This window comes from Geotrypetes seraphini, chromosome 2 (genome assembly GCF_902459505.1).
Source record: "Geotrypetes seraphini chromosome 2, aGeoSer1.1, whole genome shotgun sequence".
Lineage (NCBI taxonomy): Eukaryota > Metazoa > Chordata > Amphibia > Gymnophiona > Dermophiidae > Geotrypetes > Geotrypetes seraphini.
In genome coordinates, this window is record NC_047085.1 from 57168918 (window position 1) to 57193046 (window position 24129).

General features: G+C 45.3%; 1 protein-coding gene across 3 annotated transcripts in view; it reads right to left on the reverse strand.

Moving 5' to 3' along the window:
* The window catches only part of EMC2 (ER membrane protein complex subunit 2), a 145130-nt gene that overhangs the window by 84634 nt on the left and 36367 nt on the right, over positions 1–24129 (reverse strand). For all 3 annotated transcript variants that reach the window (XM_033933214.1, XM_033933216.1, XM_033933215.1), the window contains exon 2: positions 17350–17463. In XM_033933214.1, the coding sequence (XP_033789105.1) occupies positions 17350–17463 (114 nt within the window). The remainder of the gene's footprint in view (positions 1–17349; positions 17464–24129) is intronic.

The window sequence follows — 24129 nt, forward strand, 5'->3', positions numbered from 1 at the left end:
ACCGCCATCGAGTTCTGAGCTCTCCCTGCTTCCTGACACCATAAACAGGACAACAGAAGCGCTGGGCCCGCCAGCCTTTCCCCTTCCCTCCCCTCGCCATCAATTCTGACGTTGGAGAGGAAGTTCCGGGCCAGCCAGGCAGCGATTGGGAGGGGGGAAGGCTGGTGGGCCCAGGGCTTTTGCTGTCCTGGTTACGGCATCGGGAAGCAGGTTGAACACCAAGGGATGGGCTCCGCGATCAACTTGTGTTGCCTTCGCGATCTACTGGCACCTCTGCTATAGGCGATACATTACAAAACAGTTTGAGAGATGGTACAATGCAAAAGGAAACAAACTACACTTCTCTCTCCGATGTTTGGGAATGAACTGACTCGCAAATATGGAAAACCCACGAATAACTTTCTCATATGTTATTCGCGATTTTCTGTTAAAAACCCTTGAGAATATGATAAAACCACGAATAACATATGAGAAAGCCTCTGGAACCCATGCAACAGTGTCCTGTGTTTGCTTTTATATGCACAGAAATTGTCCAAGGATGACCCAACTGCCCCCGAGTAGAGGGAGGACAGGGTGTGGCCCTTTGCCTTACTATGCCTCAGTTGCCTCCCCGCGCCCCAGTGCATGCCTGAATGGACTTCGTACGATGGAAGGACTGAAGGTTTAGGGCGCCGCTCTGCTTATGATCAACCCTTTCCCTGCCTACAGGGCAGCCTGCTCGTGCGAAGAAGCAGCCGGCAGCCACCCTTCCTCCCCCCTAGCTCCTGTGTAACATGGTACAGTTGGGAGGAATAATAATAATAATAATAACTTTATTCTTTTATACCGCCATAACCAAAAGTTCTAGGCAGTTTACACTAAAAAGAGCTGAACAATCAGTGAAATAAAATACAGTAAAAAATACAATATTTGTAAAATAGAATTTCAATAATAAAACTAATCTAATCTAGTATTTGTGAGTTGCGCATACCTAAACAGGCTCTAGGCGACTTGAGGAAAGGAAGGGGAAAAGGGTTAGGGTGGAAGGAGCGGAGGAGACAGGAAACATAAACTTAGGCAAATTAAATAAGGTCAGATGTTTAAGAAGATTACTCAATAAACAGCACTCAATTTTTCTAACAATTATCACTATTGTTAATATTCATTTTTCCTGTGACTTTTGCCAATAGTTTGTATTACTATTTTATTTCCTTTAGGGGCCATTTTACTATGCTGCGGTAAGCACCAACACATGTTTACCTCAGATTAAAAAGCGCTACTGCAAGACATGCTCAGGCATTCTGTGGTAGTTTTGGAATTTGCATGCACTTTCCATGTAATATGTTTAAGTGATTGCATGCATGCTTCTCTTAGAGGGAACACAGTTCCTGACAAGCACACAGCCATGCCCCCTTTTGAGTTGAATGCTACTAGAGTTAGGTGCCATGCTTTACAAAACAGCGCACAGCCAGATGCGTGCGTAAATTTTAATGAGTAAATTCAGTAATTTCAAGTAAATTCGGTTGCCAGCACCCAATTATTAATAGTTAAGAGCTCATCTTAGGCATGCAATTCTGAGCACCATATATAGAATCCAGAAGTCAGTGTTCCTGGTTCCTTCAGGAGTAATGTTTTAAATAAATTTCTAAGAACTAAGGGCCAAGAGTTTTCAGAAAACTTCTGCGTGTCACGTGCAGTGTTCTCCAACATTTCAATTTCCTCCTAAGATTAACATTATCTTTAATTATTGTCTCTTGGATCTGTTTGGAGGAAATTAAGTCCTGTTCAACTTTCTTTTTTTAGAACTTTTAAAACAGTTTTTATAACATCACTCACATGAGACAAAATTTGCACACACCCAGTCAATCTTTAGAGGGAGCACTGCCCCTCACCCCCTCAAATTTCAATAGTTAAATGATTTTTTTTTTCATTTCTCCAAGAACGTTTTTAGAAATCTTGATTGAATCTGGAAAGGATGTTTTAGTGATCATTTTGAACTTAATGGTGACCTTTGACACCATAAATCATGTTGTATTATATCTCCGTTCCTTTGGTGTAAGGGCATAACCTTTGAATGGTTTAACTGTTTCTAGAGAATTTTCTTTCAAGGAAGCATCTCATCAGCTTGGATACTATGCTGTGGAGTCCATTAGGACTCCATTCTTTCTCTTAGACTTTACAATTTGCATGTCTGCCACTTGTGTGATCTAATAAGAGCTGAAGGGGTCAGGTTCTAAATTTATGCATCTGGAGCTTGACCCCATGAAGAGGAAGCTTTATTAAATTTGAGTTGCGATTTGCAAAAGGTTTTAGATGGATCAGGATAAACAGACCGCAATAGGACCCAACATAGACAAAATTCTTTGGATTTGGAAACTTCATATTACAAAAGTACCCCCAATATTCAGTTTAGAGAGAGGGGGAGAGTTATACTATAGACAAGTTATATTTTAGGACTTACTGCAAACTCTAGTTTGTGCTTAAATTTCAGGCTGGGCTCATGTGTGGGACTTTGCTTTATATTTTAGCTGTATCAACTAAGTCATTCTCTTGGGAAAAACAAAACAAAAAATCCTAGCCTCTCTGGTCCATACAGCAGTAGCCAACAGATTGGATTAGTTTAGCTCCTGTTTCTAGGGCTGGCAAAGCCCAATATCAGTCCATTGCAAAAAAAAAATAAAAAATAAATACAAAGTTTTATAAATTGTCTGTGCATTTATTTCTTCTAGATTGTCCACACAGTAAAACAAAAGTATTCGGTGATGTGCGCGATTCTAAAAGTGTAATTAAAAATAAAATCTATAAAATTTAAAATACTGTATATACTCGAATAAAAGTCAATCCGAATATAAGTTGAGGCTCCCATTTTTTTTTTTTTTTTTCAAAAAAGGAGGAAAAATACATAGAAACATAGAATATGATGGCAGAAAAGGGCCTTTGGCCCAACAAGTCTGCCCACTCAAATAACCCTCCTCCCTAAGTTCTTCTTTGAAGTGAACCCACATGTTGATCCCATTTGTTCTTAAAGTCAGTCACATTATTGGCCTCAATTACCTGAAGTGGAAGATCACTCCAACGGTCAACCACCCTTTCGGTGAAGAAGTACTTCCAAGTGTCACCATGAAATCTCCCGCCCCTGATTTTTAGCGGATGCTAAAATGGTTGACTCTGCTTAATATTCAAGTGCCCTGCAGGACCTGCACCCAGCGCCCCCTCCCTCCTTGTCAGGATCTGCACCCAGCCCCTCTCCTTACCAGGATCTCCACCCTGCCCCTCTCCCTGCCCATTGTACTGCCTATCGAAAAATTGTGAGCTATGGACTCGAGGGTGAAATACTCACATGGATTAAAAACTGGCTGGTCATGAGTGGAGTAGCGCAGGGTTTGGTACTTGGACCCGTGCTCTTCAACATATTTATAAACGACCTGGAAATTGGTAAGACGAGTGAAGTGATTAAATTTGCAGATGAAACGAAGTTATTTAGAGTAGTGAAGATGCAGCAGGATTGCGAAGACCTGCAAAGTGGCATAAACACGCTCGAGAAATGGGCCGCAACATGGCCAATGAGGTTTAACATGGATAAGTGTAAAGTGATGCATGTCGGTAACAAAAATCTTATACACAAATACAGGATGTCCGGTGCAGTACTTGGAGAGAACCCCTAGGAAAAAGACTTGGGAGAACTGGTCAACAAGTCAATGAAGCTGTTGGCGTAGTGCGCTGCGGCAGCAAAAATTGCGAACAGAATGCTAGGAATGATTAAGAAGGGGGATCACGAACAGATCAGAAAAGGTTATCATGCCGCTGTTCCGGCCTTCACCTGGAATACTGTGTCCAGCACTGGTCGCCGTACATGAAGGGCACAATACTACTCGAAAGGGTCCAGAAAAGAGCAACTAAAATGGTTAAGGGGCTGGAGGAGTTGCTGTACATAGAAACATAGAAATAGACGGCAGATAAGGGCCAAGGCCCATCCAGTCTGCCCACCCTAATGACCCTCCCCTACCTTTCCCTGTGAAGAGATGCCACGTGACGATCCCATTTTGTCTTAAAATCAGGCACACTGCTGGCCTCGATCACCTGAAGTGGAAGGCTATTCCAGCGATCAACCACTCTCTCGGTGAAAAAGTGCTTCCTGGCGTCACCATGCAGCTTCCCGCCCCTGATTTTCCACGGATGCCCTCTTGTAGCCATGGGACCTTTGAAAAAGAAGATATCTTCTTCCACCTCAATACGGCCCGTTAGATATTTGAATGTCTCGATCATGTCTCCCCTCTCTCTGCGTTCCTCGAGTGAATATAGCCGTAATTTATCCAGCCGTTCCTCGTACGGGAGATCCTTGAGTCCCGAGACCATCCGGGTGGCCATTTGTTGGACCGACTCCAGTCTCAGTACATCTTTGCGGTAATAAGGCCTCCAGAATTGTACACAGTATTCCAGGTGGGGTCTCACCATGGATCTATACAATGGCATAATGACTTCAGGCATACGGCTGACGAAACTCCTACGTATACGCTCTATGATTTATCTAGCCTTAGATGAAGCCTGCTCCACTTGATTGGCAGTCTTCATGTCTTCACTGATGATCACCCCTAAGTCCCATTCTGCTACAGTCCTTGCTAGGATCTCGCCATTAAGGGTATAAGTCTTGCATGGATTTTGGCTGCCAAGGTGCATGACTTTGCATTTTTTGGCATTAAAACCTAGTTGCCAGATCCTAGACCAGCGCTCCAGAAGGAGTAGGTTGTGCGTCAAATTGTCGGACATTGAGTTTTTGGCCATTACGCTCCTGTCTACTACATTGCATAGTTTGGCGTCATTGGCGAATAACGTTCTTTTACCTCGAAGCCCCTCTGACCCAGCAGTGGAAATTCTTATTTTCTTATGTTTGCCTGGAATTCCAGAGGTGTAGCGGGCAGGAGCAAGCTTTCTGCGCTCCTGCCCTGCTGCTAAACTGATCCTGCTACCGCAAGTTCTGGCTTCAGCTGTACTGAATAGGAGTGCGCTTTGGTGCTGCTGCTGGGTGCTGAGTGGCTTCTTGAATGGCTCCTATGAATTCTTGCGAGACTTGCTCCAGCCATTCAGGAAGCCGCTCAGTGCTGAGCAGGAGTGCTGAGCAGCTTCCTGAATGGCTGCGGCGAGTCTCACGAGAATTCACGGGAGCCATTCAGGAAGCCGCCCAGCAGCAGTGCTGAAGCGTGCTCTTGTTTGGTACAACTGAAGCCAGAACTTGCAGCAGCGGAACCGGTTTAGCAGCGGGGCAGGAGCGCAGAAAGCTCGCTCCTGCCCTCTACACCTTTGGACCACTAGGGATTCCAGGTACGCGGCAGAGAGGAAGTACAATGGACAGGGCAGGAGGTGGGACAGCCCGCTGGAGGCCTGCGACAAGTCCGGGAGGGAGGCGGGTGGGCACTGGCCCAAATATAAACCGAGACCCCCATTTTTGGCCAATATTTTGGCCCAAAAATCTCAGCTTATATTCGAGTATATACACTAAGGCCCCACCTAAATTTTTCTCATGTAACTATATTACAACTACCTTAGAATCACTGCATTAGTTAACCATCTTTCACAAACAGAGTTTATGATTTATCAGCAATGCTCAAAGTATTCTTGGAAAAGCCTATTTTATTTAGACCAACCCATATCACAGTCTCTGTCATGAAATGTTTAATATCTCTAGATAAAAGTTTACTCCAGGTTTCATTTCTACAGGAGATCAAATTGGTGGGGAAGAAACAGGAAATATTTTCTTCTAAAGCTTCCAAGTTATGAAATTTTAATTCCAACCTACACTCTGCAAAGTAAGAATTAAATACAATTCTGAAAACAAGTAGAGATGAATTGATTTTCTAAAAGCTATATTAAAAAAATAACTGTGGAATGCTAATGGTGACACCTCTTATTCAAGAGGAGCAGTTCCAGCAGGCAGATACAGCATGAGGAGGAGCTGTGCGCTAGCCTGGTTTACAACTCTGTGTATTGTGGCCTGCATGCACACAATACTGACTAAATATGAGGGTGAATCAAAAATTTAAGGCAATCTTTAAATTACATGATAACTAGAACAGAGCTAGCAAAATGCAACATATGTACTCATACATTGCCTGTTAGATAGTGCGTCCACACATGCTGCAGTGCTTGGCCTTTAGTTGTGTGGCAGCCACGAGATCAGAAACATGAACGCTTCCTTGCAAGATTGCACCATCAAAGAACAACATGCAGAAGTGCATTTTCTTTGGGCAGAGGGAATGAAACCTGTGAAAATTCACCATCAGATACTGAATCAGTATGAAGATAGAACAATGAATCAATGAAAGGTTTATGAGTAGGCAAAAAGGTTTAAAAAGGGAAGAACAGATGTAACCGACAGAAGTTGGGGACATCTGATGGCAGGAAGGAGTGAGCATTCCTCCTACTGATTTTTTTTATTTTTTTAACAAAGGGTAGTGGGGAAAGGGAGGGAATGGGAGTGGGCTTCCTCCTACCAATTTTGGCTGGAATGAGGAAGGGGGGCTCAGGGTGGCAGAAGGGAGTGGGCATCCCTCCTGTCTCTCTGGGTGCGTCGCTGTCGCAGGGACAGATGTCATCGGGGACACACAATTGTAATCGGGGGAAGGGAATTCGGTGGTTCGGCTCGTCTTTTTTTTTTAACAGGGAAGATATTGTACATATGTGACACACTTTAGAACTTTCTTGTTTTACTTCTATTCACTTTAGTACATTTCTTCATTCTTCTTTGCAATCTAAATGGAAATCTTCACCCAGTGCGTTGTTACATTGCCCTCTTTGTCGGGCTTGGCATTGGGTTTGTAGATTTCATTCTCTTAGTCCTATTGTTTCTCCTTTTTTACCGTTACGTTATAATACCTGTTTTCCTCCTGGGGTGGACAATGCAAGTTTTATGCGTTGGGAAGCAAAGGGGATTCGTTTTTTGTTTCATTTGGTTAATGATGAAGGTTTGGTTAAATCTTTTGACATACTTTGTGAGGAATTTTCTTTACCTCGCACAATGTTTTTGCATACCTTCAGATTCGTCATTATATTTCCTCTTTGTCGAATGTTCATCTTTCAGCTTCTTGTAGAGAATTGTTGATGGAGGCCTTTACATTTGGTTCTCAACAACCTGTCCCATTAAAATTTTATCATAGACATCTGAAGGATGAATCCCCTATACTTGATTGTTTAAAATTGCGGGATGCATGGGTGAGAGATTTGGATATGGAATTTTCTGAGGATGTAATTTTGAAAGCAATTAAAAAATTGCCTTTATATAGTAAATATGTTATCTTTTGGGAACAACACTTTAAGCTGACTCTTCGCTTATATATCTCTCCTCGGAGAGCCTTTTTAGCGGGGCTTTGCCTGACTGCGGACTGTTGGCGCTGTGGTGCTTCAGATGCAAGGTCTAGGTCATATGTTTTGGTCTTGTTCATTCATAAAGACCTTTTGGGATGCTATTTTTCTTTTTGTAGAAAATATCTAGAACATTAAAATTCAGAAGTCAGCTTTGGTGTTATTTGGAGCTTCCTTACATTTTTATCCTCGTCGGCCTGGAGCCTCTGCATTCCTTCGCTGGATAGCTGTGATTGCTATCAAATGTATTTTATTTAAATGGATGGAGGCGGAGGCTCCTGAATATTCTCTTTGGCGTAGTCATATGATTACGTTGCTTTCTTGGGAACGGAGAGGTGTTCAAGACATTTCTTCTTTGCCTGGACGAGCTTTCCAGAGAATTTGGGAACCTTTTTGGTCTACATTATCTTCAGTGGCTCGTAGCCGAATCTTGAATTGTTAGTCTATTCTTTTATTTACCTTTGTTTAGCATCAGTGAGAGGGGGAGGGTGGGGGATGGGTTGGGTGGGGTTGGTGAAGGTTTTAATATATAAACATGAGCTATTTATATTGTTGTATTTGTTTGATTCTGATTTTATGCTCAATAAATATATTTAAAAAGATACAAAAAAGAAGGCAAAAAATGTCAGTAAGGACTCTATGAGTGTGTGTATCAGCTAATCACTGCTAACAAACCAAACCACACAACTACCAAATGTCAATTAAGGATTCTCCTGCTTCCCTCCCAGCCGGTTCTGCTCCAGCCTTAAGATCCTGATGAAGGGTTTCACCCGAAACCAGTTGATCCAATGACTATTCTGGTCTCCTGCAATTCTCATTGACTTCATTTGGCTCGCTTTAAAAGCTAAGTTGGCTGTGGTTTCATTTTGCATCTTGGGGATTAGGCTGGGGAGGACTCTATGAGTGGGTTTTCAGTGTGATTCACTCTCTCACTAGTTCACTGTTTGTGACTTATTCATTGTTATTAATTCTGCAGTTGATTTTGCACACTAGGGACGCCCGATGATGGTGTGCAGGCGGGGTGATTCACCTCCGTCTTTGTAAGTGGAAGCGCTGGAGTTTGTTCTCCCGTCGCTAATAACCTCACACTGAGAGCGTCCCTACTCCTTAATTGACATTTGGTAGTTGTGTGGTTTGGTTTGTTAGCAGTGATTAGCTGATACACACACTCATAGAGTCCTTACTGACATTTTTTGCCTTCTTTTTTGTATCTTTTTAAGCACCTTTTGGCATACGTAGAGGAGTTTATAGTATCAATAAATATATTTAAACATAAAGAAAAGGTAGAACAAGTAAGTGACTGGTCTTGAACAATTGCTTATTTCAGATCACTAAATGTGATCACTTTTTTTTTGTGCATCGCGAAGCCATTTTAGAGCACCAATAGCTCTGCTAGTTTACTTGGCATTTCAATATTAGTTACCTTATTTGCATGGCTGGATCGAAGGATGAGTGATTGTGCAGAAAACTATGAAGAAAGCCAATTTTTGCATCGGATCGGCAAATCCGATCATCGCTAAACCAGTCAAAACCAGTTTAGCAACGATTGTTAGGTGATCGCTGATTTAGTGCATCTGGGCCAAGGTGAGAGAGAATACATTGAACTAAGTGAAAAAATAGATTTAATAGGCATCTCTGAGACCTAGTGGAAGGAAGATAACCAATGGGACACTGCTACCAGGGAAAAATTATTTCGCAATGATAGATATCATCAAATTGGAGGGGGTATTGCGCTATATGTTAAAGAGGGAATTGAATTAAACAAACATTTTATATGACAAAGATGACAGCATGGAATCCATATGGACAGAACAATGTGTGAATGGAAAGAATATACAGGTAGGGGTATACTACCGTCCCCAGGACAGAATGATCAGACAGATGAAGAAATTATTACAAAGATTAAGGAAACTGGCAAATTGGGGAAATAGTATAATACTACTATATAACTTGATTTTTGTTCCTAGGCAGTTAAGTATAATTTCCATAAAGCTTTGCATTTGTGACCAGGATAGTCAAATTTTGCAATTTACCTACTTAAAATGTGAAAACACCAAATTTTCATATTTTCTTTCTTATAAAGTCATAAAAAGCAACATATGAATCACAATTAACATGCATTTATACTGAGGTTATACAAATATGACCACAGAAGATTTAGAAGCAAGTAGCTTTTTGAGATTTGTGATTATTGTAAGTCACTTTCATAAATCAGTTCCAGATGTAGTCTCCCATCATATTTTCATTATTTTGTCCTTGGTAGTGGTGTTTGAAGTTCAGTATATAAGAACATAAGAATAGCCTTACTGGGTCAGAACAATGGTCCATCAAGCCCAGTAGCCTGTTCTCACGGTGGACAATCCAGGTCCCTAGTACCGGGCCAAAACCCAAGGAGTAGCAACATTCCATGCTACTGATCTAGGGCAAGCAGTGGCTTCCCCCATGTCTCTTTCTCAAAAACAGACTATGGACTTTTCCTTTAGGAAATTGTCCAAACCTTTCTTAAAACCAGCTACGCTATCCGCTCTTATCACAATAGCAATGCGTTCCAGATCTTAATTATTCTCTGAGTGAAAAAATATTTCCTCCTATTGGTTTTAAAAGTATTTCCCCTATAACTTCATCGAGTGTCCCACTAGTCTTTGTCATTTTTGAGGGAGTAAAAAAAAAATCAATCCACTTGTACCCGTTCTACTCCACTCAGGATTTGTAGACTTCAATCATATCTCCCCTCAGCCGTCTCTTTTCCAAGCTGAAGAGCTCCAACCTTTTTAGTCTTTCCTCATACGAGAGGAATTCAATCTCCTTTATCATCTTGGTCACTCTTCTTTAAACCTTTTCAAGTGTCGCTATATATTTCTTGAGATAAGAAGACCAGAATTGAACGCAATACTCCAGATGAGGTCACACAATGGAGCAATAAAGGGGCATTATAACATTCTTAGTTTTATTAACCATCCCTTTTAAAATAATTCCTAGCATCAAGTTCAAGTTTCAAGTTTATTAGGATTTTATATACCGCCTATCAAGGGTTATCTAAGCCCACACATTGGGCAGAATATTTCATCGTATTGCCTATGATGACACCCAAATTCTTTTCTTGGGTGCTAACTCCAAGGTGGACACTATAATCCGGTAACTATGATTCAAGTTTTTTTTCCCAATGTGCATCACTTTGCATTTGTCCACATTAAATTTCATCTGTCACTTGGACACTCAGTCTTCCAATTTCTTAAGGTCCTGTCTGCAGTTTTTCACAATCCGCTTGCGTTTTAACAACTTTGAACAGTTTAGTGTCATCTGCAAATTTAATCACTTCACTCGTTGCTCTAATTTCCAGATCATTTACAAATAAGTTAAATAGCACCGGTCCTAGTACAGATCCTTGCGGCACTCCACTGTTTACTCTCCTCCATTGAGAAAAATGACCATTTAACCCTACCCTCTGTTTTCTATCTGATAACCAATTCCTAATCCACAACTGAACTTTGCCACCTATCCAATGACTTTTTAATTTTCTCAGGAGCCTCTCATGAGGAACTTTGTCAAAAACTTTCTGAAAATCTAGATACACTATATCAACCGGCTCACCTTTATCCACATGTTTATTCACACCTTCAAAGAAGTCAAACAAATTGGCAAGGCAAGATCTCCCTCATAAGAACATAAGAACTGCCATCTCCGGATCAGACCTTCGGTCCATCAAGTCCGGCGATCCGCACATGCGGAGGCCCAGCCAGGTTTACACTTGGCATAATTTTAGTCACCCATATCCCTCTATGCCTCTCGTAAGGAGATGTGCATCTAGTTTGCTTTTAAATCCGAGAACGGTGGATTCCGCAATAACCTCCTCTGGGAGAGCATTCCAGGTTTCCACCACTCGTTGTGTGAAGCTAGGCTTCAATGCTAAAAAATGCAAGATAATGCACCTGGGTAAGAGAAACCCGCGTAGAACTTATGTACTAAATGGTGAGACCTTGGTTAGGACCACGGCGGAACGCGACCTAGGGAGTGATCATTAGTGAGGACATGAAGGTTGCCAATCAAGTGGAGAAGGCTTCCTCCAGGGCAAGACAAATGATGGGGTGTATCCGCAGAGGTTTCGTCAGCAGGAGACCTGAAGTTATGATGCCGTTGTACAGAGCCATGGTGAGGCCTCACTTGGAGTACTGTGTTCAGTTTTGGAGACCACACTACTAAAAGGACGTGCTGAGGATCGAGTCGGTTCAGCGAACGGCCACCAGGATGGTCTTGGAGCTCAAGGATCTCACATATGAAGAAAGATTTAAAAAATTGCGGCTGTATTCACTTGAGGAAAGAAGAGAACGGGGAGATATGATTGAAACATATAAGTACATCACGGGACGCATCGAGTCAGAAGATGATATCTTCTGGCTCATGGGACCCTCGACCACCAGAGGGCATCCGCTGAAGATCAGGGGAGGGAAGTTTCATGGCGACTCCAGGAAGTACTTCTTCACCGAAAGAGTAGTGGATCATTGGAACAGATTCCCACTCCAGTGATAAAGCCAGCAGCGTGACGGATTTTAAGAGAAAATGGGATACTCACGTGGGATCTTTAAGGGAGTAAATTCAGGGGAGGGGATACTTGGAATGGGCAGACTTGGTGGGCTATAGCCCTTTTCTGCTGCTTTTTTCTATGTTTCCTGATATTTGTCCTGAACTTGTCCCCCCTTAGCTTCAGTCCATGTCCTCTTGTCTGTGTCATATTGGACATTGTAAATATTTTTTTTTTTTTATCCAGCTCTATTTTGTCGATTCCTTTCTGTATTTTGAAGGTCTCGATCATATCCCCTCGCAGTCTCGGCTGAACCCATGCTGATTATCTCATTAGATCATGTTTGTCTACATGTTCCACAATTTTATTTTTTATAATCGTTTCCATCATTTTTCCCGGCACTGAAGTCAGGCTGACTGGTCCTGATGGAAGCACTCACTTTGCTCTCCCATGTATGCTCCCTATGTTCTCTTTGAATGTATCAAGATGAGCATCAAGGACACAGACTTAAACAGACATCCTACAGCCCATTTTATTGTAATTATTTACCAAATTCTCAACCAGATACACATATTTTTCAGCTTTGTGATTGCCCCAGGAAGCCCCAAACAAAGCTGTTCCAAGCCACTTTCTTCTTCCTAGTTAGCTTCTTTGGTAATTTCTTATACTCCAGGATCTTCTTTAACTGTGGTTCGACAAAGACACTAGCTTTGACCTTTGCCTCAGACAGAATAGGGAAAATGGCTTGAATGTACTTAAAGGCAGCCTTAACTAGAGCTCTGACAAATTGTTTCATTAAGCCCAATTCAACATACCGTGGTGGTATCAGCACCTTCTACAGGTCCACCAATGGTTCCCATTTGATGTTGTTTCTCCCCATAGCGAACTCGGTCCGCTGTGGCCAGTCCCGCCTTTGGCAATATGCCTTTGTGTCCCTGCTTCCCAAAGGCAAAGATAGCAGGAAAACTTGGTAAAACCACCTTGGAGAACCATTAGATATGCCACCATTTTAAAGTCTCCGATGACCTCCCAGCTTCTCTTATCATATTTCTAGGCACTTAGTAATTTCTTGATGCTGTTGTAATCCTTTTTGAGGTGCACTAAGTGAGCCAGTGGAAGAGATGGGTACTTGGTTCCTGTTATGAAGCAGCACAGCTTTGATGCTCCTGGGTGAGCTGTCAATGAAAGGACACCGCTCTTTTGGGTTTCAGGTGATTCCAATTGCCTATCTTGATGGGTGAAGACGACGGAAAAAGCTTGATGATGCTTCCTCTGATTCGTGACTTGCACACTTTTTTCATCCAATAAGTTCCACTGCTTGAGCCTAGACATCAAAAACTCGGCACTAAACTTGATGAGACCAAAATCTCTGATCAAGTCGTTGAGGTCTTTTTGGTTTGGTTAGTATGGGTTTCTCATATCAGCTGCACTGCTGATATCGTAAACTGGATCTACGTCATCACTCTCACTCTCTGACTTGCTGTTCTCTTCTGAAGATAGCTGCTTTCTCTCTCAGAGAGTGGGTATGGGGAGCAGAGTTCAGGGCAATGTTGCACCAGAGCGATGGATGAAGGAATGTCTGGATATGTGACTTCAGACACAAGTTTGCCAATTTGACTTGTGGAAGGGTCCAGCAAGTAGAAGTAGCAGTTGCTTGAGCAGTCAGCAGATTCCTATCAAATTCTTAGGATAGCAAACTTCATTGCTCTCTTTTCCCCCTTTGTACCATCCTGCAGAACAAAATGAAATTGTGGTAAGGAAAACAAATTTATTTCACCTATGACTAACATGTACGAGATTCTTGGAACATATTTCATATATGATATATTTTCAAACATCAAAATTGTTATAATTTCAATATTTAAAAAAATTAAACATTCTAAGAAATTTTATAGCAGAAAATTCAACCATCCTAGTGAGAAACAAAACTGTCTTAACTTCCAGAGGTTTTTGGTGTTATAAAAATTATTATTATTCTCCACCAATAAAATATATCACTCTCATAGGGAGGAATATATTTTATAAAGAAATATTAATTTGGAGGGAAGTTAGCTCGCTTGATTAACACTCGCTCTGTAATTAAATATATATGAATCAAGGACCAAGACCCAGAACATTTACAAATAAACTGAAAATGTAATTCTTTTTAGAGCAGGTATAAAATTACAACCAAGCTGGTAGAAAGTTACAGATGGGATCTTTTTTGAGCAAAGAATTAATAGACATACACAGACAAAATTTATCTAAGATTAAAAGTTCAAAGTTACTCACACTGGTGGTTGAAAAATCCTTAGAAGGCCACCGGATAGGCCCGAAAAAGCACATGTTTAGAAGCACATGTTTGCAGAGGCTGCAGCTTGGTCCAGCACTGGTCCGAAGGACAATGGAAAGAGAGCGAACACTGGGATCTTCTGGCTTTATAGATGTGGGGGATTTCCTAGGATGCATCAAAACGCAGGGGCTGTCTCTATATCATATCCAATCGTGCATCACAGAGCAGGACAGTCTTTATTTCAGTGATGTCATGAGGGGATTTTCTTGCAGTCAGTGGGCAGGCACTGATCCACGCTTTTGTGTATTCGCCTTAGCTGCATCTGTCTGGCCATGTCTTTTGTCCTTTTACTGTCACACCCAACCATGTCCCTGCAATAGGTGCCTTCTAGCACAGCACCTGGACAAGATGGCTGAGGGAGGGGGGGGGGCAGGGCTGGACTCCACACTTTTCAGAATCCCAGTTAGAAATCATTTTTACTTTAAGTCCATCATTTCAAGCAAACAAATATACTAATTGGAAATAAAAGCACACAGTCTACTAAGGATGCAATTACTATATATAAAATACTTATTAAACCTTGAAAGAAAGGAAGAGAGAGGAAAAGAGGGGGAGGGAAAAAGAAAGACACTTGGTGTACGGAGTGTGGCAGGCAGCACAAAGAGAGACCCCCTCGTGTACGGAGTGTGGCAACATATAATCAGGAGCTGCTTTGACACGCAGCTCCTGATTTGTAAGGCCCGACTTTAGTGCAGGAAGAGGCGGTCAGAGCATATAGCGAGTGATTTCCTTCACTTCATATAGCGAGTGATTTCCTCTCCAGCTGTCCTCTTCTGGTCGCAGTCGGAAAATACTGCAAATGACTGGGACTGCGAACCGCCGACCGCAAATGACTGGGTGTTCCCTCTAAGCTGAGCAGGTGTCCTCCAGCTGCATTGCTACCACTAGGGGGTGGAATATTTTCAGTCGCTAAGGACAGGTATGTTCCCTGGAGTCCTGCAGAACTTGCCTGTCCCTCACAATTGAAAAATGTGACAGTAAAACAGCACCCTCTATTGGTGAGACTGTGGGTGGAGGACTCCTGCTCAGCTTAGAGGGAACAGTGCGGAAGGCTGCAGATGTGTTACCATTTAGGCAGTTGAAACTGAACTGAGCTAGTGGGCTTAAGATCTCTATAGTTATACTGTACTACTATTTATATTGATAGAAGTTCTAAAAGTTACTCTAAGGGCCTTATTACTAAGGCCTATGACCAAAATTAGTTCAGCAGGTACCTACTGCCAATTTTGGCCCATGGCAATTCAGAAATGGGTCAAAAAAGCGCAGCTTATAAGTAAATTTCAAAATATCAGTGTCCTGGACACAAAAGTGAAGTTGGGGGGGATTAATAGCCATTTTCTATACTTTTGTGTCATAGGCAATTAAGAACACTTATTACCTAGGAACAAAAAAAAATTGTTACATAGTGTAATGGGCGATTTCAATTACCCCAATATTGACTGGATAAATGTAACATCAGGGAGTGCTAGAGAGGTAAAATTCCTAGATGTAATAAATTACTCCTTTCCTTAGTGAAATGCATGAAATGAGGTAACAGTGTTGGGTCCACTGGGAAACAGTGATCATAACATGATTAAATTTGAGTGGATATCTGATGTCACTAAAGAAATCTTCTGTACTGGCATTTAATTTTCAAAAGGGCAACTACGATAAAATGAGAAAATTGGTTAATAAGATGCTAAAAGGCTCAGCGACAAAGGTTAAAACTTGAAATCAGACATGGACATTATTTAAATGTAGCCTTCGACAAATATTGTACATTAGATGTAGAAGTATAGGGTGCACATATTTGCCCTGATTGATGATAGTGGTATAAAGGTTCAGTGCTCTGGGTGTCAACAATGTGAATACAGTCCTTAACCTTTAGGGTTGACTTTGAGTATGATGGTTTTTGAAAAGATCTTCACTGCTGTCTTTCAGTCTCAGACATTGGGAATGCAAAGATTAATGGCAGTCAGGGGCTGAAAAGAATGCACCTGGGCAAAAAGAAGTTACCATAGGAACAGATGTGTGTAACATAGTAAATGATAGCAGAAAAAAACCTGAACGGTCCCTACCAGTCTGCCCTGTAATTACATGCATTACAATTTCATGATTAAATTGTCTTTTTTCTTTGTTATTTCTGAGCCATAGACCTTGAAAGGCCACCTGTTACTGTCCTTAGGTTCCAACTACTAAAGTTGCTGCTGAAGCTCACTACAGACTATCCAAAACATCTCTTTTAGGGGATTCAGACTGTGAAAGTTTGCCCATTTATATTCTAATTAGAGATCCTTTGTGTTCATCCCACACTTTTTTTGAATTCCATCACTGTTTTCATCTCCACCACCTCCCACGGGAGGGCATTCCAGGCTGTTGGCGGTATAGAAAATACCAATTTTCTATAGAGCACAGGTGTTGAAGTCGGTCCTCGAGGGCCGGAATCCAGTCGGGTTTTTAGGATTTCCCCAATGAATCTGCATGAGATCTATGTGCATGCACTGCTTTCAATGCATATTCATTGGGGAAATCCAGAAAACCCGACTGGATTCCGGCCCTCGAGGAGGGACTTTGACACCCCTGCTATAGAGCATTAACTATTAATGATATCACTAAGAAAAGTCAATTTTTCTATCTCTAGGGCTGTGGAGTCAGTATACCAAGCCATTGACTGACTCCAACTCCTATTAATCTTTAAAATTTTTTGTTCTGGATCTAAATTACTGGTAAATATAAGTTTAGATTCAGAACACACACACACATATTTAGTTACAGTAGTTAGTTTTTTGAAGCTCAACAGCTCTGTCTACATCCACCTGAGGTAAGTAGGGAATACAACCTAATAGTCAGGATGGCTCAGCCTAGTCATTTAATGAAATACTGTTAATCATTCTGGGCTATATTTGAAAAACTAGTTATAATTTTTTTTTTTTAAATTAGAACAATCTTATGATTAGGTCTCTAGGAGGCAATGTATCACTGTGTTAAACTGGCTAGAAATAAATAATTAATGCAACCACATTTATTCAAGATGGCAGATAACACAGAGAACTTTAAAAAAAAATGCCTATTTTTATTTAAATTCATTTAAAAAAATCTGCCAATATCAATCTTCTTCCCTAGCAAAAATCAAGCAAATTATACATAACAAGAAACGATACTGCAGAGAATTTCTCAAACTTACTGTCATCTCCAAGTCTGGAAGCATGTTCATTTATTAATTCTTCTCCGACTTCAATTATTTGCTCACTATTCCGGTAATTTTCTTCCCTCCATTTCCTCAATTTGTCACGCATCTCTGTAACATAAATAGCACAGTTACTTACCGTAACAGGTGTTATCCAGGGACAGCAGGCATATATTCTCACATGTGGGGGTGACGTCATCTACGGAGCCCCGGCGCGGACAGCTTTTCAAGCAAACTTGATAGAAGTTTCAAGTTTGCACACTGCACCACGCATGTGCGTGCCTTCTCGCCCACTAGAGGGCGCATCCCACCTCGTGGTCCTCAGTTCCATAACTAGCAAGGAAGCCATCCCCGGGGAGGCGGGCGGGTTGTGAGAATATATGCCTGCTGTCCCTGGATAACACCTGTTACGGTAAGTAACTGTGCTTTATCCCAGGACAAGCAGGCATGATATTCTCACATGTGGGTGACCTCCAAGCCAACCAAAAAAGGGTAGGTGGGAGGATGGCAATTTATGAAAACAGGTTACGTAACACCGACTGGCCAAACCGGCCATCGTTTCTGGACAAGGTGTCCAGACAGTAATGAGAGGTGAATGTATGAACCGAAGACCAAGTGGCAGCCTTACATATGTCCTCCATCGGGGTGGATCGGAGGAAAGCTATCGAAGCTGCCATCGCTCGGACCTTGTGCCCCGTGACTCGACCCGGGGGAGGAAGGCCAGCCTGAGCGTAGCAAAAGGAAATGCAAGCGGCCAACCAGTTAGACAGAGTGCGCTTGGAAACTGGGTGCCCTAATCGATTGGGATCGAAGGACAAAAACAATTGAGGAACCTTCCGATGAGGCCTGGTGCGTTGAAGATAAAATGCCAACGCCCTCTTACAGTCAAGCGTGTGAAGCGCCGTCTCGCCTGGATGGGAGTGGGGCTTCGGGAAGAACACAGGAAGGACAATGGACTGATTGAGGTGGAAGTCAGAAACAACTTTAGGTACAAACTTAGGATGGGTGCGGAGGACCACCTTGTCGTGATGAAAGACAGTGAAAGGAGGGTCCGCAACCAAGGCTTGCAACTCCCCGATCCGCCTGGCGGAGGTGAGGGCAATTAGAAACACCGCCTTCCAAGTCAGAAATTTCAAGAGGGACTTGTTAAGTGGCTCAAACGGGGGTTTCATCAGTTGAGCCAGGACCACATTCAAATTCCACACGACGGGCGGAGGCTTAAGAGGGGGACAAACCCTGAGTAACCCCTTCATGAAGCGTGTCACCAAGGGATGGAGTGACAGAGGGCGTCCATCCAGAGGTTGGTGGAAAGCAGAAATCGCACTGAGATGAACCCGCACCGAAGTGGTTTTCAAGCCGGAGCGCGACAAATGAAACAAATATTCTAAAACCGAGGATACCGGCACTGATACCGGATCCAGGTGAAAAGACGAGCACCAGGTGGAAAACCTGGTCCATTTCTGCGCATAGCAAAGCCTCGTCGAGATCTTGCGGGAGGCTTCCAACACCTCCTTCACCGATTGAGACAGGTCCGGAGGAGTCAGGGAACAAGAAACCAGGCTGTCAGGTGCAATGACTGCAGATTGGGATGTAACATGGATCCTTGACTCTGAGACAGCAGAGAAGGAGAGACAGGCAGGGGGAGAGGCTCCCTGGCACTGAGTTGGAGCAGCAGGGAGAACCAGTGCTGACGCGGCCACCGAGGTGCTATGAGAATCATCGTGGCCGAGGACGATTTTAGGTGTACCAACGTTCGCATGATCAGAGGGAACGGAGGGAATGCATACAGGAACCTCCCTTCCCAGTCGAGTAGGAAGGCGTCCGCTTCCAGACGGTCCTGCGAGTACATCCGAGAACAATATAGTGGTAGTTTGTGTGTCTCCGGAGAGGCAAACAGATCCACCTGTGGCGTTCCCCAGCGAGCGAAAACCTCGCGTAGAACTGCTGAGTGTAGAGTCCACTCGTGCGGTTGCAGAAGTCGACTCAGTTTGTCTGCCAGGCAATTCCGTTCTCCTTGGATGTAGACCGCCCGGAGGAAGATGTTCCGGGAGGCCGCCCACTCCCAGAGGCGAAGAGCCTCGGAGCAGAGGGGCCATGACCCCGTTCCTCCCTGCTTGTTCACATAATACATTGCCACCTGATTGTCCGTGCGGACGAGGACCACCTGGTCCTGCAATATGTGAACGAAGGCTCGAAGTGCTAGGAAGATGGCCCGCAGCTCTAGCACGTTGATATGACACTGACGGTCTTCTGCCGACCACAGGCCCTGCTAGCGAAGACCGTCGAGATGGGCTCCCCACGCGTACTCCGAGGAGTCCGTGGTCAGGATCTTGCGAAAAGGCGGAGTGCGGAACAATAGCCCCATGGACAGATTTGAAGAGTCTGTCCACCAACGCAGCGATTTCCGCAAGGGCGGAGTCACCGAAATGAGGCGAGACACCGGGTCGCACTCCTGACGCCACTGGGACGCGAGGGTCCACTGAGGGATCCTCAGATGTAGCCTCGCAAACGGCGTGACATGTACCGTCGAGGCCATATGGCCCAGCAGCATCATCATGCGCTTGGCCGACACCCTCGATAGTTGAGAGACCTGGCGGCTCATCCGTACCAAGGCTTCCAACCGCTGGGTCGGCAGGTAGGAGCGTAGGCGCACCGTGTCCAGCACCGCACCTATGAATTGAAGAGACTGAGACGGCCTCAACTGAGACTTTGGAAAGTTTATCTCGAACCCGAGAGTTTGCAGGAAGGTAATAGACTGTCGGGTCGCTGAGATAACCCCCTCCCTGGTCGGGGCTTTGATGAGCCAATCGTCCAGGTAAGGGAACACGTGGAGTCCCCGTGACCTGAGGGCTGCTGCAACCACCACCATGCACTTCGTGAATACTCGTGGGGACGCGGCCAGGCCGAAGGGCAGTACCCTGTACTGGAGGTGGAGGTTCCCCACCTGGAATCGTAAGAATCTTCGACAGGCGGGGTGCACCGGAACATGGGTGTATGCTTCCTTCAAGTCGAGGGAGCACATCCAGTCCCCTTCCTCCAAGAGGGGATACAGAACCGGGAGAGATAGCATTCGGAACTTCTCCCGGGCCAGGAATTTGTTGAGCTTCCTGAGGTCCAATATGGGGCGCAGGTCCCCGGTCTTTTTTGGGACCAAAAAGTAGCGGGAGTAAAACCCCGTACCCCACTGGTCCTTGGGGACCGGTTCGACCGCCCGAAGCTTCAAGAGGGCTTTTGCTTCGGTTATAAGGGTCGGCAGCTGCGAACGGTTGCAGGGGACTAGACTCGGGGGACTGTCCGGCGGCGAGGACACAAAGTTGAGCGAGTAGCCCTCGGAGACGATCCGGAGCACCCAAGCGTCTGAGGTAATCCCGGTCCATGCCTCCCGGAAGGACCGGAGACGGCCCCCGATAGGAAGGGGTTCCTGTGAAAGTGCGGAGGGGAACCCGCCCCGTCCGCTCAGCCCGTCAAAAGGAAGGCGCTGGCTTAGAAGGGCCCTGCGCCGGGGCTTGGGTTTGTCCCCCTCTGCCTCGTTGAGACGGACGTCTCGGAGGCGGTCTCGAGAAAGCCGGGGTCGACTTCTGAGGGTATCGGCGCGGCGGAGGCCGAAAGGGTTTCTGAGGCGGGGGCCTAGGTTTGGGGCGGACCAGGGATGCTAGAGAGCGCTCCTGTTCCGACAAGCGTTTGGTCGCCGCATCCAACGACTCGTCGAATAACTCGGACCCCACACAAGGCAAGTCTGCCAGGCGTTCCTGCAGGTTTGGGTCCATGTCGAGGGTGCGAAGCCAGGCCAAGCGGCGCATGGCCACCGCGAGGGCCGACACCCTCGAAACCAGCTCAAAGGCGTCGTACACTGCATGGAATAGGTACAACCGCAATTGAGACAGGTTGGACATAAACTTGTCGAATCCTGCTCTTTGGGAGTCCGGTAACGAGTTTCGATATTGAGGAAGATCCTTCACCATACCCCGCAAATAGGAGGAAAAGGTGAAGGCGTAATTTAGAACCCTGGTGGCCATCAGGGAATTTGAATAGAGGCGACGGCCAAACTTGTCCAGGGTCCGCCCTTCCCTGCCTGGTGGAACCGTCGCAGAAACCCGTGAGGGCTGTGATTTTTTAAGAGCTGACTCCACCAGAAGGGACTGGTGTGAGAGCTGCGCCTTATCGAACCCTTTAGGAGGAATCGTTCTATACTTCGATTCCATTTTTGAAGGTACAGACGTGACTGTAAGAGGGTTTGACAAGTTCTTCAGCCAGGTCTGCAGAAGGACGCTGTTGAGAGGGAGTCTAGGCACCTCTCTAGGAGGAGTGGGGAGGTCCTGTTCCTCCAAAAATTCTTTGGAATACCGAGAACATACCATCTGGTCAATCCCCAGGGCTTGGGCCATGTCCTGAACGAAGGATGAAAATGAGGACGGCCTAGCCTGGGGAGACGGGGTTCTCGACCGCCCCAACGAGGAGAGGGGGGAGGCCTCATGGGAATAATGAGGATCCCTAACCGATCCCGAATCCCAGGATCCCCTCTCGAGGGCCCTCGAGGGGGAAGGGGAAGTTGTCCTCCTCGCAGAGCCCTTGGGTGAGGACCCCGGGGTTCGTGGGACACTTTCCCGTTTCCTCGGCGAGGCGGCCCGGGAAGACTTCCCACGAGGTGAACGGAGGAGCCTCGGATTGTCGAGGCGCAACTCCGACACCTGCAGCGCCTCGCCCCCGAACGACGAGGAACGGTCGCGCCGAGGCGAGCCTCGAGGTCGCTTAGACTTCCTCGATCAACGCCCTGTTCGAGGTCGCGTCGAGGGCGAGGCGTGTCTGGAAGACCCGGAGGAAGAGGAGGAAAGACGGCGCACTCTGCGCAACTTTTCTTTGGGCCTTACACTCCGCTCAGGGGGTTCCCCCGAGGTCGAGGTCCGGGGCGGGGCCGGGGACCGAGATGAATGGGGTCACTGTGCCCGAGACCGAGGTCGCCGAGGCTCCCGCGGTCGAGGGGGCCGAGGCCGGGGCCTCCGAGACCGAAGGCGCTCCGGCCGAGGTCGAGGCCGCCGGGACCGCAGCACGCTGCAACACTTCCAGGGCTCCCGATAGCTCCGATGAGATCAGAGCTCGGAGGAGATCCTGGAAGGCCGGAATCCCCACGAAGGTGGGGAGTTCCGAGTCCGGGGCACACTCCCTGGAGGGCGACCTCGGTCTCGAGTATTCCCTCGGGGTGTGCGGAGTCGAGGTCCGATGCGGGGCCGGGGTCGACCCACCCGCTTTGGCCTGACTCGAGGATGGCTTCTTTGCTGAAGGGGATGGAACAGAGGACTTACCCGAAGCTTGCTTCACTGACGACGCCTTCGAGGATGAGGGTCGGGGCGAGGCCGAGGCCCCTGAGGACGCCGAGGCCGAGGTCAAGGCCGGGGCCGACGTCGAGGCCTTAGGCGGCGCGTCGACGGCGAACAAATCCGCCATTCTGGCCTTGCGGCGACGTAGGGCCCTGTTTTGGAAGGTAGAGCAGCGATCACACGACTCTGTCGGATGTTCGGGCCCCAGACAGACAATGCACCACCGGTGAGGGTCAGTGATGGAAAGCAACCTCTCGCACCGGCTGCACTTTTTGAATCCCGTAACAGGACGGGACATCCACGAAGAAAAAGAAGAAGGCCGGGAACGTGCCGACGTCCCCGGCCACGGCTTCCGGGAGCCCCCGGAGCCAGACGAAAACGAAATACTCTTTTTTTTTTTTTTTTGAAAAGAACCGAAAGGAAAAAAGCAGTACCGCGAACTAATTCGATGGAAAAATAAACTAAACGCGGCAGCTAGAAGGCAAAAAACACTGGAGCTCAGATCCACAGGGCTTTCTTGCTCCGCGGAAAAATTTGAACTGGAACTGAGGACCACGAGGTGGGATGCGCCCTCTAGTGGGCGAGAAGGCACGCACATGCGTGGTGCAGTGTGCAAACTTGAAACTTCTATCAAGTTTGCTTGAAAAGCTGTCCGCGCCGGGGCTCCGTAGATGACGTCACCCCCACATGTGAGAATATCATGCCTGCTTGTCCTGGGATAAATCTGGGTTACAAGATGAAAACGGATGGGGAGTTGGAGAGTAGAACTTTGTTGAAGTTTAAAAAAAACAGAAAACACAGACACAGAGCACATTCACCTCAAATTTTTATTCCATAAAATCTTACTTAGCAGGAGATGGAATGATATAGGAACAGTTATACACTTCCTAATTTTTCATTTGAGAGACTACTTTGTAAATCTGAAAGTATGTTACAATGATTGTTTTCATAACCTGGGGGCTGCTCAGCACAGAAGAGAAACATTCATCAAGTGTACAGCTGTAACATGAAAACCCTCACAGCACAAGTGAACTTTAGTTTTATAATTCAGCAATGGATCCAATATGCAGGTTTTTGAATCAAAGAATAAAGCTATAATGAAAAAGATGCCTTTCCGATTACCTTAATCCCAGTCTATTTACAGGTACAAGATCCTTTATCCAAAATCCTTGGGACCAGGCATATTTCGGATTTCGGAATTTTTCAGATTTTGGAATGTTAATGTCAGAAAAAAAACAGATCATAAGACCATAAAATTGCCACCATGAGTGGAATCTGCAGCTCTCTTTGCCATACTTTCAGGTCCTCCGACCTGAATTGCACAGAGAAGAGGAGAAACGCACACACCTGCACTGGCTTCAGCGTGTGTCACATCGGTGAAACTGACTATTTCCAGTTCACATCAAATTTCAGTTTCAGAGCTTTTCGGTTTTTGGATAAAGGATCTTGTACCAGTACTGGT